We start from the raw sequence: 22169 nt of genomic DNA, 5'->3' as shown, positions 1-22169 counted from the left end.
AGATGAGCATGCTCTGTCACTCCTGCTATGATCATTTAAATACACAAAGTTTTAGCCAGGCGTGGTGGCGCACACTTGTAATCCCAGTGCTTGGGAGGCTGAGACAGGAGAATTTCACAGGTTCAAAGCCAGCCTCAATAGAAAATAGGTCTGGGAATATAGCCCAGAGGTAGAAAAGCCCCTGGGTTCCACCCTTAGTACCAAATCCAATAAATAATAATAATAATAATAATAATAATAATAATAATAATGAAAGAAATACACAAAGTTTTATGGATAAAAGAGATCCAACTTAGACCCAGACCCCATGTAAAAAAGGCCACTACTGAGCATGGAATGTCTGACTTCAAGTGCAGAGTCCACTGGATTTTTGAGAAAATTACCTTGAAGGCCGCGAGGCAGTGCAGACTCAATGAGGCCATCACGACTGCCAAGAGGACAGTGGCTACGTTCCTCACATCCCAGACGGTCTCTACCAGAGGGATGCTGCCCACCTGCCAGTCGTAGCACAGGGTGACAGGTGCAAGCAGAAGCCACACGTTGAAGGCCAAGAGGTAGGAATAGGTAAGGAACCTGCCAAGAGAAGAAGAACTGCTGAGGCCCAACTCCAGATGCATGTGATGCTGCAGACAAGGCATTTCCAGCCTGTCAGTGTTATCGTACAGAAGAACAGGGAGGCTGGCAAGCCACTCATCTAGTCATTAAGTTAGCTGGCCATATGGGGATATGCCTGTCACTTCTGGTCACTGTGGTCGGTGCTGGCCTTTCAATGGTGAACAAATCAAGACATAGTTTCCAAGACAAATGTTTAAAAGTTATCATGCAAGTATATATGCATCATACAAATATATATGTAAAGCCTATACTTGAGTTTCTAGCAAATACAGGAAACAGAGTACCCAGGACATAGCATCAGAAAGACACAGGAAGCTGGGCGTGGTGGCGCACGCTTGTAATACCCGCGCTTCGGAGGCGGAGACAGGAGTATCGCGCAGCCTCACTGGCTTAAGAGACCCTGTTTCCAAATAAAAATATAAAAAATAGGTGTCTGGGAGTGTAGCCCAGAGGTAGAAGGGTTTCCAGGAACAGCCCCAGTACAAAAGAAAGAAAGAAAGAAAGAAAGAAAGAAAGAAAGAAAGAAAGAAAGAAAGAAAGGAAGGAAGGAAGGAAGGAAGGAAGAAAGGAAGAAAGAAAGGGAGGGAAAGGGGAAGGGGGAAAGGAAGAAAGATGCAGGAATCCAGATGTGGGAAAAACACAGGATAAATGAATGTTTCAGTTTGTTAAAAAAAAAAAAATACTGTAAATGGTGGGGGCATCTACAAGTTAAATGTGATGCTAAGAAACATATCAAAGTCCAGATTTTGTTTAGATGCTAATTCAAGCAAACCAATATTAAAACAACCATTCATGACACAATTGGAAAAAATAGAAATGCTGACAATAAAACTGGATGTAGAGAATCAGCACTCATCTTTAAAGTTTACTGATGGCACTGTGGTTTAATTTTTTTTATTAGTCTTTGTCTTTTAAAGACATAGTATAAAACAGACTCATATGGAATAGTCTAATGCCTTGATTCTATGAGAATCAACACTGGGGATTTGCTTTGAAATACTCAGCTGAGAGAGAGAGAGGAAATGGGAAGAAGGGGTATGAATGAAATGAGGTTCTGACTGCTGCAACAGAATGATAAGTACGTGGGAGCTCTTACTGCCTTCTTCTTGACTTTTGTGCATATTTGATATTTTTATCAAGGAGTAAAAGGCAACAGTATTGCAAAAATAATATTATCTTATTTCTACCTACTGCCTCACCGTGTAGTATCTGCCATGTGGCATATAGCCACATCTAGAATTTCTTATTTAAATTTACATTTTTGGCTTTTCCCTGCAAGCTGTCCAGTTTCTTACGTTTCCTGGACTTGCAATGGTATATTGACAAAAAATAAAACCAGCAATATTTTTTAAAAGTACAATCTCAGTATACTTATTTAGATTTTTTAAATGTGCATTATGACTTTATACAAAGTTTATATATAACCCAACTCGATCTAAAAAGTAAACTATAGAACTAAAAGACACTTCCTTTCCATATAATATTAAGAAGGTCAAGATTATTACCATACCCTGAAGTTCCTGTGCATGTGTGCATGCGTGTGTGAGCGTGTGTGTGCATGTGTGTAGAAACAGGTATTAAACCCAGGATCAGTCTACTTCTGAGCTACACCCCTAGCACTTTTATAACATTTCTGTTTTCAAACAGAAGCTCACTAGGTGGCTGAGAGTCTCAATAAATTGTCTTGGATCTGTGACCCTCCTGTCAAAGCCTCCCAAGTACTGGTATTATAAGTATGTGCATCACAACCAGACATTCCTTCTTAAGAGATATGTGTTACCTCTAGAGCCTTAGAGATATTCCCTATCTTCTACATCTGGATTCAGATCATGTTGCTAATAAACTTTCTAAGTGCTATCTGAAATACTGACATAGCATTAGAATTTTTTTCTGCAAATTTAAGCACAAAGAAGCCATTTGGAATCACTCCAAAAGCTAATTACATTTTAGAGAGGGCTAGTTGAACCAGCTGTAATCAACAAGTAGAGTGTTTTTTAACTCCTTGACTATGAATTACATTCAAGCTAATCATCCTGTTTATTTCTACTAAGATTTCAAGAAATGAAATAATCTGTGGAATATCTCTGCCCTGCTGGGTTCTCTCCCCACCCCTTTTGTTAAATAAGTGCACAGCCAAAATAAATTATTTACCAATGTTCCACTATAAATTCTGCTAACAGGAGGAAATTAGAATATCTTGCCAACAAAATAAAGTGTACTGCCCAGAGACCCAGGGATTCAACTTAAACAATTTAGTCATACATTTTCATTGATAAGCTAGGAAAAACTAAAGAGGTTTCATGACATGAATACCTGGGAGGGAAAGGGAAGCTGAGACTCTGAGTGAAATGACATCCATCAAATGGTACCTAATGAAGCTGTGAGTCTTTCTAAATCGGAATTTGCATTTCTATCAAGAAAAAAATCAGAGTAGATTCTGTTCTTTGTCTTTGTAAAAACCTTTCTTTGGCTAAGAAACAACATAAGCCTAACATATTTCCCTGCCCCAGACAGATGCCTAGGATAGGTACATATGAAAAAATCGCATGGCAAGCAGGAAGATACAGTCTTGCTTAAATTACATAAAAAACAGTACTGCTCAAACCATCATTCTTTTTCTTCCACCCATAAAATCTGTGTTGTTTCATGAACACAGGGCTTTGGGTCCAGTGAACACACCTGCCTTCTCTGGGAAGAGCATTTGTGCACACTGTCGTTTCACCAGCCTCAGCACAGGAGGCTTCACTAGCGCACTGGAGCCCCACCCCTGCCCCAAGTCAACACATACCCACCAGGCTGTAGTGGGCTGCCCGCATCTTCCAGGTGGCTGCCTGTTCTCATCCCCACAACACCTGAATCAGGGTGTCAATGCCTCACTGTGCCCCAGCAATGACAACATGGTGGCCTTCCCTGCACCTCCTTCCCCCATGAGCTCCTCCAGGAATTGCCAAGGAAAGCCTCTTCCTGCATCACCCTTCCTGTAGGCAGGAAGGCCTCACTGGCATTCAGTAATGCTGATGAATCACGCTGCAGTTTTCTCTGCACAGGGCATTTCCATGGCAAAGGCGGTGAGAAGACACACGTACACTGTGTGGTTGGGTAGAATACAATATAAATATCAAGTGCCAAGGATGATAGATTAAGCCAGGCATCATGGCACATACCTGTAATCTCAGCTACTTGGGAGGCTGAGACAGGAAAATTGCAGGTTCAAGGCTTGCACATGGTAACTTAGCAAGTCCCTGCTTTAAAATTAAAAAGAATTAAAAAGGCTGGATGTGAGCTGGGTGTGGTGCACATGCCTGTAACCCTAATACTAGGGAGGCTGAGAAAAGAGGATAGAAGATTCTAGGACAGCCTCAGCAAGTAGTGAGACTCATCAACCTAGCAAGACCCTGTTTCAAAATAAAAATAAAATAAGGCTGGGGGCGTTGTGAAGGTGTTGTTTGGACATAGAATGCTCCTGAGGTCAATCCCCAGGACCACACAAAAAAGTAAAAATTAAGAGAAGATGTTCTCAGATTTCCACAAAATGTAAGTAGGTGAAAACCTGGAAGAGAGTTCAGGCAGGACCACCAAATAAAAATGGCTTTAAACTGTAAATGAACATGACACATTCTGCAAACAGGATTAAACATGTATAATATTTTTATTCTTTATTTTATTTTTGAATATATTTTATTGATGCATTGTAGTTAAACATCTCAATGGAATAAAAGACTTGTGAGTATATACAAGCACACATCAACCACTTAGCCTCTTTCCAATCCCCATCCCATTCCTTCCCCTTCCCTCGATTCCCATGTTTGATTTAGTGATTGAATTTGATATATTTGTTTAAGTACATTATGTGCTTTAAAGAGATTCCATCTTCTGCCCTCCCATCCCCTCTGATTGGTCACGTTAATTGCTCCTCCATAGGGCCCCTTATTCAACTAGAGTTCCTCCTATTACCCATTTCTTCCTAGCTTTTGCATATTAGGGAAAGTATATAATTTTTTATTTTCTGTGATATTTCCCTGTGGATGCCGTATTGCAGGCTCCAATCCCACTCTCAAAGGCCCTGGCACCAGCCTCTCCACACAGCAGGCTCTGATCCTGGCCTCATTGGCCCCTTCACCAGCCTCGCCACATGGCAGGCTTCGATCCCGGCCTCGCATACTTTGTGACCTAGCAATTGCACTTTGAAGTTTCCAGCCAACGGCACAACACACTCATGTTTACCAAAACACACTAATAAAACTGCTCACAGCAGTACTCTTCCTATAGCCCCAAGCTGGACACAACTCTGACATCCATCTACCGTAAAAAAGAACACAATGGCTGGGTGTGGTGGCGCACGCTTGTAATACCCGGACATGGGAGGCAGAGACAGGAGGATCGCGCAGGTTCAAAGCCAGCCTTGCTGGCTTAAGAGACCCTGTTCCCAAATAAAAATATAAAAATTCAGTCTGGGAGTGTAGCCCAGAGGTAGAAGGGTTTCCAGGAATCCCAGTACCACCACCCAAAAAAAAAAAAAAAAAAAAAAAAACACTGTAGGATATAAATTCAAAGGAAATTATTTCAGCCTTGAGAATAAATGCAGCGACATGGATGGATCTCATGATGACCATGGTATGAACAAAAACAGAAGACACACAAGAAGAAGAGACCAGGGAAAATGACAGTCAAGAACAGGGCATGGACACAGGCCAGAGGCAGAAAGCCACAGGCCGTTCCCACCAAAAGGAAGACAGGGAGGCAGCATATCTCCCTCATCCCCTTGCTCCTGCACAGCAAGAGACAGGAGCTCCAGGTAAGCGCTGTGGGCCTCCCCTCTCAGGGCACATTGCAGAGCCAGGGAGCAGCAGCAGCAGCACTGAGCACTTGCTGCTTCAGCCCCTGGGAGTGGAGACTGCAGGATCGCTTTCAAACACCTAGTGAGAAAGGGAAAGAAATCCGAATGACTCTCTACCCAGCTTTTCGCTGAGTCTAGTTCAAGTTCTTCTGATTCATAACAACCAATGGAGCCATCAAACCAGCTCACTTGAGGGAGGACTATTTTCTCAGTTCCCCAAAGAATCCAAACATAGGAAACTCAAGAGAAGAACAGGGCTTCTTGGAACCCACAGCCAAGTAGATACGAGGATGGGGCTCAGGCCTCACATGCAGCCGTCCTGTTCTCTGTTCATGGCTTCTCACGCTTGCTCATAACTTGAGGCTGCCTCTTGTCACTGGGGTGGGTCCAGCCTCTTCATCTTCTATCTCCGTACCCACATCACTTCTAGGATCCGGGCCTCATCTTCAGGCTTCCTGTTCTTACAAGCAGCACCTGGCTGGCTGGCCCATCTTTGTAGAATCAACTCCCACAGGTGGCAGAACCACAGCTCCTCCTGATCCTTCAGGTCCCAGCATAGAAGTCACTTCCTCCTAGGGGCGGCCCTGTCGTGGCCCCTCCCAGCCACGCCTTAGCAACCCAGTCTGCATCTGCCCATCAGTGTGCCTTCTAAAACATCCCACCCCTTAAATAAATGGGCTCTCTGAGTTGTAAGATATCAACCAGACATTCAAATCATGTCTAAAAGCCGGGCATGGTGGCATACACCTGTAATCCCAGTACTTGAGAGGTGGATACAGGAGGATCAAAGGTTTGCAGCCAGCCTCAGCTACTTAGTGAGGCTCTTCACAACTTATTGAGACCCTGTTTTAAAATAAAAAATAATAAAAAATAGGGCTGGAGTATAATGTGGAGGTAGAATGCCCTTGGGTTCAATACCCAGTACCACAAACACACACATACAAAACAAATGCCTAAAAAGCCAGAAATATTTGAATTTTATACTTTTATTTTGGCCTGAGGCAAGCATATACTTTTTTTTTTTTTAATTGAACTCAGGGGCATTCTATCTCTGGGCTATATCCCTAGCCCTTTTTATTTTTTTAGTTTGAAAAAGGGTCTGGCTAGGTTGCTGATGGTCTGGCTAAGTTGCTGCGGTTGGCTGTGAACCCATGATCCTCTTGTCTCAGCCTCCCAAGTGGGATTACAGGCATGTGCTACCATGCCTAGCTAGTCATCTATTTTCCTATATTAAAAAAAAATGCCTGTACATTTCCAGTTGTCCGGGCATGTGGCTGAAGGGCACAGGCTAAAGATTCTGCCTTTTTGTGGCCCTCTCAGCACTGAAAGCCATGCTATCTCATGTACCCTTCATTCCTAGTATCCAGGACAAACTGGATAAGTTACTACCACACAGTGTCATTTTAGTTTGGAAAACTCTCTCAATGATCTTGATAACTCCCATTCCCCCAAAGCCATTTTTCTATAAACATAATATAGAATATATACTGGAGGTAGTACCCCGATAGAGATCTCTTCAGCCATGGATCTCTTTAGTTTGTCCCCATAGGTCTCAAAAAGAGGGATCTCCCAGCCCAGCGTGGTGGCGCATGTCTGTAATCCCAATACTTGGGAGGCTGAGACAGGAGGATTAAAGGTTTAGGTTAGCAGTGCATGGTAACCTAGTGAGATCCTGTTCCAAATTAAAAAATAAAATAGGTTTAGGGTTAGGAGTATATCTCAGAAATGGAGCATCCCTGAGTTCAATCCTCAGTACTCCCCCACATTCACATACACATACACATAAGAGGGCTTTCTAACATGGAGGCTACTAGTCAAAGACAAATTGTAGCATCTGATCTTGTGACCCATTCCATCAGAATCCCTACCAGCAGCTCAACCAGGATTCTTTATTTCTTTCAGTACTGGGGATTGAATCCAGCAGCATTCTACCTCTGAGCTATTCCAGCACTATTTTAATTTTTCTTTTAAAACAGGTTCTCACTACGTTGCAAAGGGCCTCATGAGGTCGATGAGGTTGGCAGAGAACCTGCCATCCTCCTGTTTCAGCCTCCTGAGTACTGGGATTATAAGTGGGAGCCATCACGCCCAGCTGAAATACTTGCTTTAAACATGCTTTCTTGAGTGAGTCTATTATTCCCTCTCATTTGGTAATCATTACTTTAAGATAACAGAGTAATTATAGTTTCATATTTTTTAAAAGAGTTTTGAGGGCCTCTTCAACATGTTTTGAAGCAAGAACAGGGCTCATTAGTTGTATGGCTCTCATTAAACACAAAAGGTAGGATTATTTTTAAAACAGAAAAAAAATTTACTTTAATAAATATTTGGAGATAGCCACCCGTTAGGGGCTTCACTAGTGTTCTAAAGCTGTAACAATCAAAATCAAAGGCGTTGAGTATTTGGAGCTATCAAGTGGAAATGGAGAGACAAAGAAATGTCTTTAGAAAGAAGCTGGGTTCTACCTTAATCTTATTTCCTATCTGGATTATTTCCAGTACATTTCTTCACCTATATTTCTGAACAGCAGAAACTGACCCGCTTCCTTAAGCAAATCTATCTTGGCTGCTTATCTGGGACTATATCTCATGGGAAAAAAAAGCATGATACCAAATGTAGGACTTAATAGTTTTTCACTGAAAATCCAACTTTGTCAATATCAAGTATTTGAAAGAGCCATTTTCAATATTATAAAAGCAATACTCCTTCCATCAAATACACACTACTTCATGTCCTGTTCCCTTCAAATCTGGAGAGACAAAACCCAATTACTAGACAGCAAGGCATAGCCTCGACGATGGAAACACGTTATTTCTACACCCGCCTCCAAATCCATGCAGAAGCCATACCAGGCTTTTGTTTGTGCCTTTAATTACAGCCTTTTGAGACGGATGGCTGAAGTAGTTCATATCTACAGATACTTTATCCTGGGGTAAATGACATTTGGCTGAGAAGACAAGTTATGCATGAATCTACTCCATCTCTTCTCAAAGGCATGTCTACCAAACACACACACACACAGATTGTCTGGGCAGAAGATCCTAGCATTGGTACTTAAACATGATGCCCGAATGTTTTGGGGGCAAGTCTGGGTTTGACAATTTGTCTGAAAGAAAAATTAGAATTAAAAACCCTGGGTATAAACAGGACACAATTCGATGTGGTAATTTATCAATGTCATCAGCTCCCATAGTCTTGGTTTCTGAAAGACATTGTGTTCTGATGAGAATCAAAATGAGTGAGTCTTCACACCGAAAGGCCAAGTAGAGCAGGAATTCTTCCATCACTCAAAACCAGCCAAGTAAAGCATAAACTGGCAGACTGGAAGCGAATGCCTGAACCAGAGGCCAGGGCTTCAGAGAACCCACTGACCTCCGCCTTCTGCAAGGCCAGGGGAGGCCAACAGAAATAGAATGGAATCACATCTCACTTTCAACTTTTCATAAGCTTTGTTGAAAAGAGGAAAATGATGTCATGAGTTCATTGCAATAATATATTTTGTTTCAATGACTATATCTAAAGTAATATCATTTGATATATAATATAAAAATTATTAATAGAATATTTTACATTCTTTTTCTCTTACTGTCTTGGAAATCCAGTGTGTCCTTTACAATCAACAGCACATTTTGATTTGGATGAGCCGCATTCCAAGTGTGCAGTAGCCACACAGGACTGTGGCTCCTGTGTGCCGGCACGGGTCTGGGCACCACCCCACCTGCTCTCTGCTTGCTCATCCTTGTTTTATTATTTTGGTTAGGGATCTCGACTCCAAGTCCACTCCTCTACACTTGGCCACAGTTCTCTTTCTCTCTCAAGATTCCCAGGTCATCATCCTGATTCTGCTATCCATCAAGTTTTGGGGCTTTTTGTTTGTTTTAAACTCAATATCTGTTGCTATTCATTCTCTTTCAGCCATGGTAAAAACTTTGGTTCTGACTCTGGTTTCTACAGAAATTCCACATATGATGGGAGTGAGGGGCATTACGAGGGCAAAATTATCGTTATAATAAAAAGTGGTTTAATAAAATCTAAACTGAGAGCAACTATAATTAAGAAAATAGAGAGGTCATGGTGATTGATATAAATGTAGGTACAACCATAACCACAGACTTCTGAGGTTTGAGAACCACAAAGGACACAGGAGGTAAATGTGAGAACCAAGCTGACAAAACGAGAGGAGGCAGGCTGGTCCAGGAGGCAGGCTGGTCCTGGCAGAGAGGCCTTCAGAAGCCCTGGCTGAGGGCTCCATTGCCATTGTAGAAAAGGAACTGGAAATGAATGCCAGAACCGCACTGCACTGTATTTTGTCTCATATGTAATTATGCAAACCAGGTATTTCACAGTATAAATCCTACCATTCTCCAGAAAACATTTTATTGCCTATATCAAGTTAAAAGAAAGCAAACCCTTATAGATGTATTCAAAGACAGAAAACAGAACAAGGCATGGAGTAGACAATTGGTAATTCTAATTAAACTTCTGGTACTCAGAGTGTATCTGGAGTGTTGCATCCCCTTGAGAAGGGCAACTCAACAAGGTCTGATCATTTCTGAGTCTGGCCTTGAACCTGAGATCCTCTTATTCCAACCTCCCAAGTATTGGGATTACAGGCATATGCCACCATATCTCGCTTGGCTTGATACTTTCTAAAGATACAAAGAGAATCAGGATTACCATTCACTCATACAACAGTGTGTTTGGGATAGCATCAGGCTTTGAGCCACAGTCTAAAAAGACTGTGAGATAAATGTTAAGGCCCAGTAGGGTGGTCCTTATGCATAGGGGTGTAAGCAAAATAATCCAATATTTCAATTCTATGTGTAAAGTATCTTCATTCTTTACATCTAATGGATGGGTCTCTGGGAGGGCCCCAAGCTTTTTTTGTTTGGGACTGGGGATTGAACCCAGGGGCATTATAACTCCAAGCTACGCCTCCAACCATTTTTAAATTTTGATGTTTTGTTTTGAAACAGGTTCTCATTAGGTTGCTAAGTCTCCCTAAGTTGCAGAGGCTGTTCTCAAACTCTGACCGGGGACAGGAAAGCATCATGTGAGAAGGCTCTGAGGGGAAAGACAGAGGCGAACTGAAGGATGTGAAGTCGTCTGCTCTGGCTAATGTCTAAGGTTAGGAAGAAAGCAGTCAAGGGATGAACGTAGCCAGGATGGTGGCGCGGGTCTGTAATCTCAGCAACTCAGAAGGCTGTGGAAGCCCATGGAGGCAGCCTCAGCAACTTAGCAAGATCTTGTCTCAAAATAAAAATTAAAAATGGCTGTGAGTATAGCTCAGGGTAGAGCAGCCGTTGGTGTAATCCCCAGTCCTGGGGGTGGGTTGGAGGGGACTGAGTGGTCACTGTGGGGTGGGAAAAGAGAGATGAAAGTGAATAGAAAAGCAAAGACCAGATCCTTACCCTCTATCCTAAAGGGAACAGAAAACCACCTACTTGGGTGGTTTTTTTTTTTGGGGGGGTGGGCAAGGTCCTAGCTATTGAAACCAGGGGCATTTTATCTTTAAGCTACATCACTGCTTTATTTTATTTTATTATTTTTGAAACAGTGTCTCAAGTTGTTGAGGAACCTTGTTAAATTGCTGAGGCTGGCCTTGAACCTGTTATCCTTCTCTCTCAGCCTGTAAAATACTGGGATTACAGGCATGCACCACCATGCCCAGCCTACCTACCTTTAAAATATTAAGAGAGTTAGAAATAGCAACTGGGAATGGTGTAAAGAATAGACTCCCAATCTTGCTGTTTTACGGCCCCCTTTCCAGGAAAAAAAAAAAAATTACTCAGTGTTCCGGGGTGCCTCCACCACACCTTTATTTTTACTCAATGCCTTCCAATTGAACTTGAAACTACTACCACCTTGTGAATCATTCCAGCTCCCCTGGGGGGAGCATCCCAGACCCTGGGAATCTACACGTCAGTAACAGATCTGAGGAGAGCGAGCTGTGTAGAGAAAGACAAGTTAGGAGCCGTCTTGTAATGGAGGCAAGAGACCAGGAGAGCTGAACAAAGACCAGGGCAGCAGGGATGGCTCCCCAGGAGCACATTCTAGTGACTAAGGAGATCAAAGTCGCAGGAGTGCTCAGAGGTGAGGACTGTGGCCAGGCATGACTGTCAGATTCTTTGGCTCAGAAACTGGATGGACACCTTGTTTCAAAATAAAAAATAAAAAGGCCTGAGGGTATAGCTCATCCCCAATACCACAAAAAGAGAGAAAGTGAGTTGTGTGGTCAGAATACAGTCCTTCTCCATTCTTTGGCTTCTACTGACACTGTTCTTCTCAATGGAAAGCAGAAGCTCCCACAGGTCACTGTCGTGTCCCTCAATTGATCCACGCGATCTCCATTAATGACAGGGCAGGAAAGTTATTGATCTGCTCTAAAGGATTGACTGACAGCTGATACCCAAGCCAAATGCCTGGGTCAGAGTGAAAGGCAAAGGGTCAAGTACTCTGTCACAAAACACCCGAATCAGGAGGACCCCATTCTGTAATGACCACGCCCAGTGGTCAAGAACAATAAGAAAAACTCTTAAGTGACTTCTCCAGAATCACAGTAAAATCTTAAAAATCTTAAGATCCCAGTGGCACACACCTGTAATCCCAGCAACTCAGGAGTTTGAAGCAGGAGAATGTCAAATCTGGAGCCAGTTTGGCTCCAGGTCCTGTCTCAAAAACATTAAAAAGAGCTGAGGATGCAGCTCAGTGGGTTAGAGCACTTGCTTAACAGGGGGAACACTGTGAGTTTAATCCCTAATACCACAAGAGAAGAAAGGAAAAGAAAAGAAAAGAAAAGAGAAGAAAGGAAAAGAAAAGGAAAAGGAAAGAAAAGTGTTTAAATAGGTGGGTACGGTGGCACACACATGTAATTTCAATACTTGGGAGGCTGAAACAAGAGGACTGCAGGTTTGAGTCCTGCCTTGGCAATTTAGCAAGACCTTCAGCAACTTGGCAATACTCGTTTCAAAATAAAGCATAAAAAGAGCTGAGGGTATAGCTCAGAGGTTTCAGAATGCTCCTGGGTTCAATCCTCAGTATAAAAAAATTTAAACATAATCTTCATATGCAGCATACACTAAAGGTTTATATAATATGTTAATAAAGCTTTGCTACATACCCAGTATGAAAGTACCTTCCTTAGCTGTCTAGCCTCTAGAACGGAGAGAAAATAAATCCCTGTTATTTAAGCTGCAGGATATATGGTATTTTATTAGAGAAGTCTGAGAAGATGAATGTGAAAAAAAATTACGGTAGCAGACCAATACCCATGAAAAACAAGCTTTGAATCAGTGCAGACAAACTCAGGGAACTGGCCACAACACAGCCAGGTCACAGATGATCAGCAGAGAAAACTCCTCAGAACCAGAGACAGACCAAGATCATCCCGTTAGAGAATTCTCAGTCTGTCCAAGGCAAAGAAGTGTGCAAAGAGAAACAAAACCTACTTAGGAAAGGAATCAGTCAGGACAGTCTGCCCACCCTTCGAGTATGTTCTAATATAGCCATCCTGGAGGAATCTAAAAGCCATCTGCAAAGACTCACTGAACTGTTCCTGGCATAAACATATTTTAAGTTCAAAACTTAAGAACAGAAAGGCATAGAAGGCCTCTGGGTTTCACTCCCAGTACCACCAAAAAAAAAAAAAAAAAAAAAAAGAATGGCATATCTTTTTTGAAGGAATGGAGAATATAAAGAAATTTATTGTAGGATCTCCTATCACTTTCTATTGGTTGAATTGCCCTAATGTAATCACTAGGATGCGTGGACTCATAAACAAAAAGCCTCACTTGAAATTTATAGCACACACCTCCAAATGTGTGCTGTAGAATTAAAGGTAACACATGGCAAATGCTGCCCTGAGGTCTTAGTCCTAATTTTGCCAGGGATTCCACCAAAGCTCTCCTCTTTCCTCCCCTCCTTCCTCCCCTCCTTCCTTCCTTCCTTCCTTCCTTCCTCTCTCTCTCTCTCTCTCTCTCTCTCTCTCTCTCTCTCTCTCTCTCTCTCTCTCTCTCTCTCATACACACACACACACACACACACACACACACACACACACACACACACCCCATGACCCTCCTGGCAGCAGGGTGACCCAGCTAGGAGGCCGGAGGGTTAGAGCCCAACGCCACCAGCCCTGACACGAGGGCCCTAGGACAGGTCTTGGTTTTCTGATGACATAAGGTATAAATGACATAACTGGTTGGTAAGTTGAGAGCAGTATGTTCATGTTCCTCTCCTCCTTTCTCTTTCAGCTACATCTAAATATCTTTGTTTTTAGACACTGGTCAGCTCTGGGAGCTGGCTGCATCTAACTATAAAGATAAGAACAACTGCTCAAACTCAGGAGGCAAGAAAGCTTGGAGGGAGGCCAACCATGAGCTAAAGGAAATGGGGCATCGTGGAAGCACAGGACCTGGCAAAGTTCTTTTTCTCTTGAAGGCATATAGTTACTGTTTAAAGAGCTAGAAAAATGAGCAGTTTATCAACAAGCTACCACAGCTAAAAATACCCAGACAAGGAGCTGGGGAGATTTTGAGAACAAGTGAGAGATTCTGAAAAGACCAGTACATTGCAACAATAACAAAAAACCAAATCGGAGATGTTAAGCTTAATATTTGTGAAAAACTAAGACATTCAAAGATTAATGAAGCTGGGCATGTTGGCGCACGCTCATAATCCCAGCATTTGGGAAGCTGACACAGGAGGATCATGGTTCGCGGACAGCCTCAGCTACTTAGTGAGGCCCTTTGCAACTCAGTGCGACCCTGTTTCAAAATAAAGAATAAAAAATAGGGCTGAGAGTGTAGCTAGGAAGTAGAACGCTCCTGGGTTTCATCCCCAGCACTGAAAAAAAAAAAAAACAAAAATTAATGACAATTTAAAAAGCCCTAGACTTCCTAAGGGTTAAACTGACACTAGAAGTTGGATATCACTTTCGTGATACATGTTCAAGATTTAGTTAATACAAATATATGTAAAAGATAGTAAAAATAATTGTGACAGTAATTATTATAAAAATGTGTTAAGAAAGAGTTGAGTGTGGTGGCACACACCTGTAATCCCAATTCTTGGGAGAATGAGACAGGAGGATTGAAGGTTTGAGGACATTCTCAGCAAGGAATGAGACTCGCATCAACCTAGTGAAAATTTGTTTCAAAATGAAAAATAAAATCCGTGTGGGGGTGTAGCTCAGAGGTAGAATGCCCCTAAATTCAATCCCTGTTACAATTTGTGAATATGTTACGGTTTGGGGAAACTGTCCCGAGGACCCCTATTAGGGTCCCGGACACAATTTCCCTCAAAACACAAAAAAACCCCAAACAGAAAAACTGCAGGTTCTTGTCCTGAGCTGAGGAAAAATACACATTAGCCCAGACTCTTGCTGAAGATTTAAAGAAGTTTATTAAAAAGATAGAAATACTGAAGATAGTTACAGCCTCATGTTGTAACACGAGGGGGTGGTTGGAATGAATTCACCTAAGATGCAACACATGGACCAGACTTTGTTATACACATAACCTCCATCTTGTTCACGTAATTCTGACGTAGTAAACGTCACTGTAAGGTACCTCCCCTTACCCTTAAGGTACCTTCCCTCCCCAAGGTGTCTTTCACAAAGGTCAATCCCCTCCTCCCATCCTAGCTAGATTATTATATAGATCTGTCTTTAGAAAGAGGAAGTCCTAGCTCCCCTCTCCTATGGACTTGCTAATTGCTTTTAGCTAAATCAATCTAAGTTTCAATAGCTGTTTCCTGACTGAAACCAAGACCAAGTCTTTCACAGATTTGCCCCTCACCCAATTTCTGAAATGTATTACTAATTAGAGCTTTCTCAAATCTTCCTAGGCCATTCCCAATACTGGTACAACCCCCAGTACCACCTAAAAAAATTATTCCTGTCTCAGCAAACATTGTTGTTAATTTCTGTTTGTCACTGAGAAACTTCCAACTGATTTTAGTCTTTCAAAAGGTTATAATGACCAATCAACCAACCTCGTCATATACCTTCCTGTGTTTTCTTCTTAACATTTGCCAAATGACCCACTCAATAGATATGCACCACTGATAAAAGTGTTCAATAAAATACTTGTTGATTAAACAAATACATACCAATGAAAATAACAGCAATCACGCTGCCAAATCAGCCACATTTGTTGAAAATAATTCCAAATATATGAATAGTAATTTCTTCTCTACCCACACACTAAAAAGAAACAGTCTTTCCTCAAATGCAAAACCAATATAATTTAATATTATTTAAAATGACCTAAAAATACCATGTAAAGTTTAAAATTTTTATTTTTACTGACCTTGTAAGAATATAAGGCGAAAATGAAGCTGGGTTATCCTGCTCTGAAAAGAGGGGCATGGATCCTCCCATTATCCACAGACGGAAATACAAAATGACAGTCACCTTCAGAGAACAAGAAGAGTTGGTAAGATGGTCGCCAACCATTCAGCTGCTCCTCCCCTCAATCTGGCTTAGGTGGTGACACACATCATCCACCAGGCCATGAGAGAGGACAGGCTGTGTCAATTCAAGGCCTGTTACCTCCAGAAGTCCTGCAACTTTGGGTTCAGTTCTTTTAGAAAAGAGCTGCTAGGTGATAAGGATTTCCTAACTATCCTTCTAGAAAAGGGAGGCACAGGAAAAGGCTCTGGAGGGTGAGACATTGCAGAAAGAGGTGACAAGCCATCGTGATAGCTGAATAAACTTCCTGAGAAATATCATCCCCAAGTCATGGTAAAAATAACCATCCAGCTGAAAGCTGAAATAAAGCATTTAGGGGAAATCATGATTGTGGTATTAGCGCCAATAAATTTGGAGGTTATCTGTTATGCAATGATGAACAATTGATACAGCTAGGTGTCTGTTGCCACCTCTAGAGACAACTCAGCCTTAGTACATTAAAAGGGGCTTGTAAAATATTATGCAGTTCACATCCTGTGCCATTAAGTTCACATACACCTAGAACATTTTCACAAATGCTGTCCGATACTTTGCAACAATGATGGCAAGTCAACTCTGACCGAGACACTGCTAGAATCTCTTACTGATTCTCTTAACGAATCTGGATCATGTCTCTGAGCTGAGTTAAAGTGAAAACATTCCTCATTAGATATTTCAGGAGCATATACACTTATACTTACATAACTTATGACCAAAACAGCCCTTTTTAAAAATGGTCTCATTGTATGCAGGAAATTTCTATTGCTGCTTGTTGTCAGATATCTGAAACAGAAAAGGAAAAAAAAAATCTTAAGTAAGTTTAAGTCTCCTGCATAATACTCCCTTTTCAATGTGAATAGTGTAGCTCTAAAAAAGGCTTACAAAAGGCCCAAGCAGGGACCAGGGCAGAACACCTTGGCTTCCGTCCCCAGTATCTGCTATTGCACCAGGGCACCCTGGCACCTTTAGTCACCCCTCTACTCATTTGGGATAATAAAACCACCTCACAAGAAAGGTGTGAGGATCAAATGAGAGGATAGACAGAATGAAACCTAGTACTGTGAATCACAAATAACAAATGTGGGCGTGCACACCTGTAATCCTAGTTCTTAGTGAGGAGATAGAAAGGAAACAGGCAGATAGGGAAAAGGCCTTGGTAGAAAAAAGCTAATTTCCTGAGTTTCCTGAGGGGCGACAAATGCCTGAAACTCCAAAGGCTCAGGAGATAAGAAGGCCAGAGCTTCACAAAGCCATCCAGAGTTTCCTAATCAACAAACCCACCAAGCAAGTCTGGCATTTCTGAAAGGAGACCCTTCAAAGAACTTGCAAATGTCCTATGCAAATTCTCCTTGGAATCCCAAAAGTCACCCTAACCACAAACGGACTTGCAAGCAGTCAGGCATCGGCCAGTCAGATGGCAAAAGCGGGGGACTTTCCCGCTCGGGACCCCCTCCCCTTTTGGGGAGCTGTTCTCTCTCTCACAGGTCGTGTTGGCCCTGAGAGAAGGCAGAGTGCATCTGAGGGCACGTGGCTCAGGCAACTCTCGAGTAGTGACCTGAAGGCCTCTGCTGGACATCATGGCTGACCAGGCCCCTAGGGGTGACCTGTACCTCTTTTCTGGCAGATCGCGTGGACTCTGGGAGAAAGTAGTTTGCAACTGATGGGCACTTGGCTTGGGCGACACTCGGGTAGTGACCCTGAAGGCAGCTACTGGACCCCGGAGTTCCGACCGCCCCTATGGGGTGTTCGGCCACTTTTCTCTATTCTCCTCTGGCAGATCACGTGGACTCTGGAAGAAAGCAGCCTGCACCTGAAGGCAGTTCGGCTTGGGCTACTCTCAAGTATTGTCCTGAAGGCAGCTGCTGGACCCAGAGTTCCAGCCCCTTTGGGGTGTTCAGCCACCCTTGCCCCATTCCCTGCTGCTTCCAATAAACCTTTTACTCCCCTTCTGAGGTCTGCGGGTGTCATTCTTCACTCTCCGTAGACAAGAATTCACCGGGGTTTTCTCGCAAGAAACCCCCGTTTCATTTGGAGGCTGAGACAGGAGAGACAGCAGGCTCAAGGCAGACTCAGCAACTTAGCAAGATACTCAGTAACTTAGAGAGATCCTGTTTCAAAATAAAAAATAAAAAGGCTGGGGGTATAGCTCAGAGGTAGAACACCCCCGGGTTTAATTTCAGTAAAATACACTACCACAGCTGCTTCTGCTATTGCTGCTGCTGCTACTACTACTACTCTATTTAACACTAAAAACCTAGTCATTCTGACCACTTCATGGTTACATTGATCACATGGATGATTTTAAACAAAATTAGATTTTCTTTTTAGTGTAATTTGAGGAGTACAAGTCTTCTACTCACAAAATATCTCACAAATGTTTTACCCCTATTATAAAGAGGGTGCTAAGGATGCATGAGTTTGAGTAGTTTTTTTTCCAAGGTTGAGTAGTTTTTTCAAGGTTGCAAAGTTAGTGAGCACCAGAGGTGGGAGCAGAGCTCACTCACATAGAACAGTCTTCTGACCTCCTACATGGCCCTTGGTAACAAACTAGGTTACAAAAGTGCCAACTTCGGGGGGGGGGGGGGCTCATGGACTCTGCACCGGTTGCTGCTCAAACAATCTAACAAAGTGTGCTCCAAATGTGCCCATGTAAGACAGGCGATTGTGTCAGGTGTGGTGGTATGTGCCGATAGTTCAGTACTCAGAAGTACTAAGACAAAAAGATTGCAGGTTCCAGGCCAGCCTCCACAATTTACCCAGACCCTCAGCAACTTAGATCCTGTTTCAAAAGAAGAAGAAAAAAGGTTGGCAGTATAGCTCAGAGGTAGAATGCTCCTGGGTCCAATCCCCAGTACCAAAAGAAGAAAAGAAAAGGCGTGATTGACTAACTCTTTCTAAAGATGATGAAAGGAAAGAAAAAGAGCTGTGGACAAGCCCCAACTGGAAACAAAGCAAGTCATGTTCACCTACATGCACGTTTCTGCGTATTAAAGTGTAAGTGGAGAAAAGCAGTCCAATCAAACTGCATAATCCAGCAAGCACTCCCTCCTCACCCTTATTTCCCCCTACTTCCTTTCATGTTTTTTTCTTCCACTCCTTTTAATCCAATTTTTCCTCAAAGGATTTCTCTCCAGCATCTCTTAAAATTTGCATTTGAAAAATCTGCATTTGAATGAGGTCTCCTCACACAAAGGGGAATTCTCTTTAAGGAAAGAAATCCTTTTTGTAAGACCCCAGTGGGTTGGAATTGCACAAAGAAGCCTCCACCTTGAGCACTGCTCACAAAATGTATGTGCTTCCTCTGTTTTGTAATGGCTGTTTTGTAGCTGCAGGGAGGTGAGGGCCTCACCCAAAGCAGGATTACTTTTCACTTCCCTTTTTCTCTACCTGGCTCACAAAAGCCCTGGGTAAGTCATACACACACAGATCTGACTACTCAAGAATTTAATGAATGGAGAAAATAAGGAGTCCGGAAAAACACAAGACAGAGTCAGCTACTAACAAGCTTTGGACTGGATCCATCCTCAAGCATGCCATTAAATCCCTTTCTTCTCCCTTAGACCCCGAGTAAGAGCTTGGCAAGCAGCAAGGCGAGGGACACACAGCCAAAGTGCATAGCTACTCTCAAAATGGGCTTAAGGGAGTCCTGAAAGTGTACGCAAGGTTTTGCGTGCATGTAGCTCTCCGCACTTTTCTGAGGCAAAATCCTTGGCTTTGGTTTTCAGTGCCTGTAGTGTGGGGTCTGTAATCCCACAAACTTTAAGCACTGCTAAATGTCCTTCTCCCTGTCTCTCCTCTACTGTGTGAGCATTTCCCGGCCAAGTCAGCCAAGCCAAATACTTTTGCTATTCCTTTACAGGGTGTAACATACATGGCATCAGGGAGACAAGGAATGACAGAGGGGGCAGTGAAGGCGCTGGGGAGGGCAGGAATCTGACATCAAAACACCAGGAGAAAAGGCTCCCTGGAGTGGTCAGCTCTTGGAAAAGCTTCAGTTCTCAAGTTCCCTTGGTTGTCTGTTTATTTTAACATAGTGGAAAATTAGAAGTGGTCATCCTTTCTATAGGAGGAGAAATTACAGAGTTTAGGATTTTTGTCAGTGTTAAACTTAGATGGACTCCCCATATATTATTTCACTGAAAGCTTGAAATGACAGTTATTTCAGTAAGTTCTACTTATAAAGTATTCTCTCGTTTAGAAATTCCTAAAGAAATTCTATTTCCTCAAGAAGTTAAGCTAAAGACACCAAATAATTTATTCTTAAAATGTAAAATTCCAAAATAAGAAAGCCTAAACTGGAACAGAGATTAGTGGCTGAAAAATGAGACTTCTATTTCTAGTTGTAGTCCAATTATAAATATTAAAATTTTTAAAAAGCCCAAATGGTATGGCAACTTTTTTCTTTTCTTTTCTTTTCTTTTTTTTTTTCCTGGTGGAACTAGGGATTGAACTGGGTAGTCTACCTGTTAGTGACACCCCCAAACCTTTTAATTTTAAAACAGGCTCTCCATAAGTTGCTGAGGGTTTCACTAAGTTGCTGGGACTTGGCCTAGAACCTGCGATCCTTCTGTCTCAATCTCCCACATACTGGGATTACAAGTGTGCGCCGCCACGCCTGGCTAGGTGGTGCCTCTTTTTTGATCAACACTGGGTCAAAGCCTGAGATCCCTGAGCTCAAAAGGGACTATGGCACAGGTTGAATTAAGTACATCTCTTTCTCCTTTCTATCCCACAACAAAATTAGACAGTGAAATTTTCCCCCATATCCCCACTACAAATGCTCTGTGATATTAGTGGTAGCAGTAATAATAAAAGCAGCTAAAATTAGTATATGCCAGACACTATTCTAAGTGATTTAAATGTAATAACTTAAACTGAGGATGGTGGAGAGCTTTCCTGGCATGTGCAAGGCATGGGAGTTGATCCCCAACACCAATAAATAAGTAAATAAATAGATGCAGTAACTTATTTACCACTTAATGTAATCCCACAAGGAAGAATGTTGTTGTTATTATTATTATTTATTTATTTATTTATTTTTTGGTGTGGCATTAGGAATTAAATACAGGGGTATTCTACCTCTGAGCTATAACCCCCGGGCCTTTTTTATTATTTTGTTTTGAAGCAGGGTCTCCCTAGGTTGACAAAGTCTTAGAACTTGCTGAGGCTGTCCTTGAACCTGCGAGCCTTCCAAATACTGTGTGTGCCACTGTACCTGGCTAAGGAAGAATAATATAATTCACTTTTTACATAGGAGTGACCAAAAAACTAGAAGTAATAATGAAGTAATCTGATTTTCTGAGCTATTCATTTTGATCTATGATAAAGGACATCACCGATAGTTTTTAATTTCATTTAAACTCATCAGTTTCCCTTACAAAGCAATAGAGGCTGCCAACTAAAACTCAAAATCACTGCGGAAACCCCTAGAATGAGAACCAGGAGCTTGGGGTCCTATACCTTTGTTCCCATTTAGTCTGCTGCATGCCTAGAACAAGTCTACAGGAGCTTCATTTCTTCCTTATCAGTGCGAGCTGGGCTAGACAGTTTCAGGGTCCCTTTCAGGTCTCAAAGATTGTGACCCTTGCATGTTCTCACTGACTGATGACATTATAAATAACAAATTTTTAAAAAAATTCTATTTCAAGGGAATCAGAAAAATACAAATATGAACTAATCTTCCATTTAGAATAAACCAATCCTTTGTTTAATCAAACTGTAGTCAGGCTCTTGAACCTTCTTACAGACCCACCTGTGCACTTTCTTGTAGAATCCAGTTTCACCAAGAACCCTGCTAAGTCAGTTTAACAATTCCTTGACCCTATATATCTCCACCCACACCCTAGATATCTGATCAGACACTTGATCCTCAACCACCTCCCAGGTGATGTCAGATCACCCTGGTCTGTCTTCAGCAAGAATCCTACTAAGGTCACTTAAGCCAGGGATTCCCCCCTACCAGGCACAAACTTAGCCATTATGTTTTTAGGAATTTTCCATTCACTGATACACTCCTGTCCTGCTCCTTGGTTATAAATTCACACTTGCCCAAGCTGTATTTGGGGTTAAACTCAAACTTTTTCCTCTACTGCAAAATATTGTAGTCATTGCACCAAACCTGACCCCCCTCGAATCATCTTCCTTGTCGTGCTTTAACAAGTATGTTCTGAATATTTGTTCTATTACACATACGGCATGATTATCAATAAATACTTAGTTACGCAAATAGGGATTTTTAATTTTTAAAATCTTTATTCTGCTTCC

General features: G+C 42.1%; 1 protein-coding gene across 1 annotated transcript in view; it reads right to left on the bottom strand.

Annotated features, from left to right (window-relative positions):
• TMTC1 (transmembrane O-mannosyltransferase targeting cadherins 1) overlaps positions 1 to 22169 on the bottom strand; it is a gene marked incomplete at both ends in the record, with an annotated part of 320957 nt that overhangs the window by 146561 nt on the left and 152227 nt on the right. Inside the window, 3 exon segments of the mRNA XM_080704935.1 lie at positions 384 to 573; positions 15766 to 15869; positions 16607 to 16688. Coding sequence (XP_080561061.1) covers positions 384 to 573; positions 15766 to 15869; positions 16607 to 16688 — 376 coding nt within the window.

The sequence above is a fragment of the Muscardinus avellanarius genome (genome assembly GCF_963383645.1).
Source record: "Muscardinus avellanarius genome assembly, chromosome: 11".
Taxonomy (NCBI): Eukaryota; Metazoa; Chordata; class Mammalia; order Rodentia; family Gliridae; genus Muscardinus; species Muscardinus avellanarius.
The sequence above is the reverse complement of the archived record's forward strand: the minus strand, read 5'-3'. Positions and strand labels throughout refer to the sequence as shown.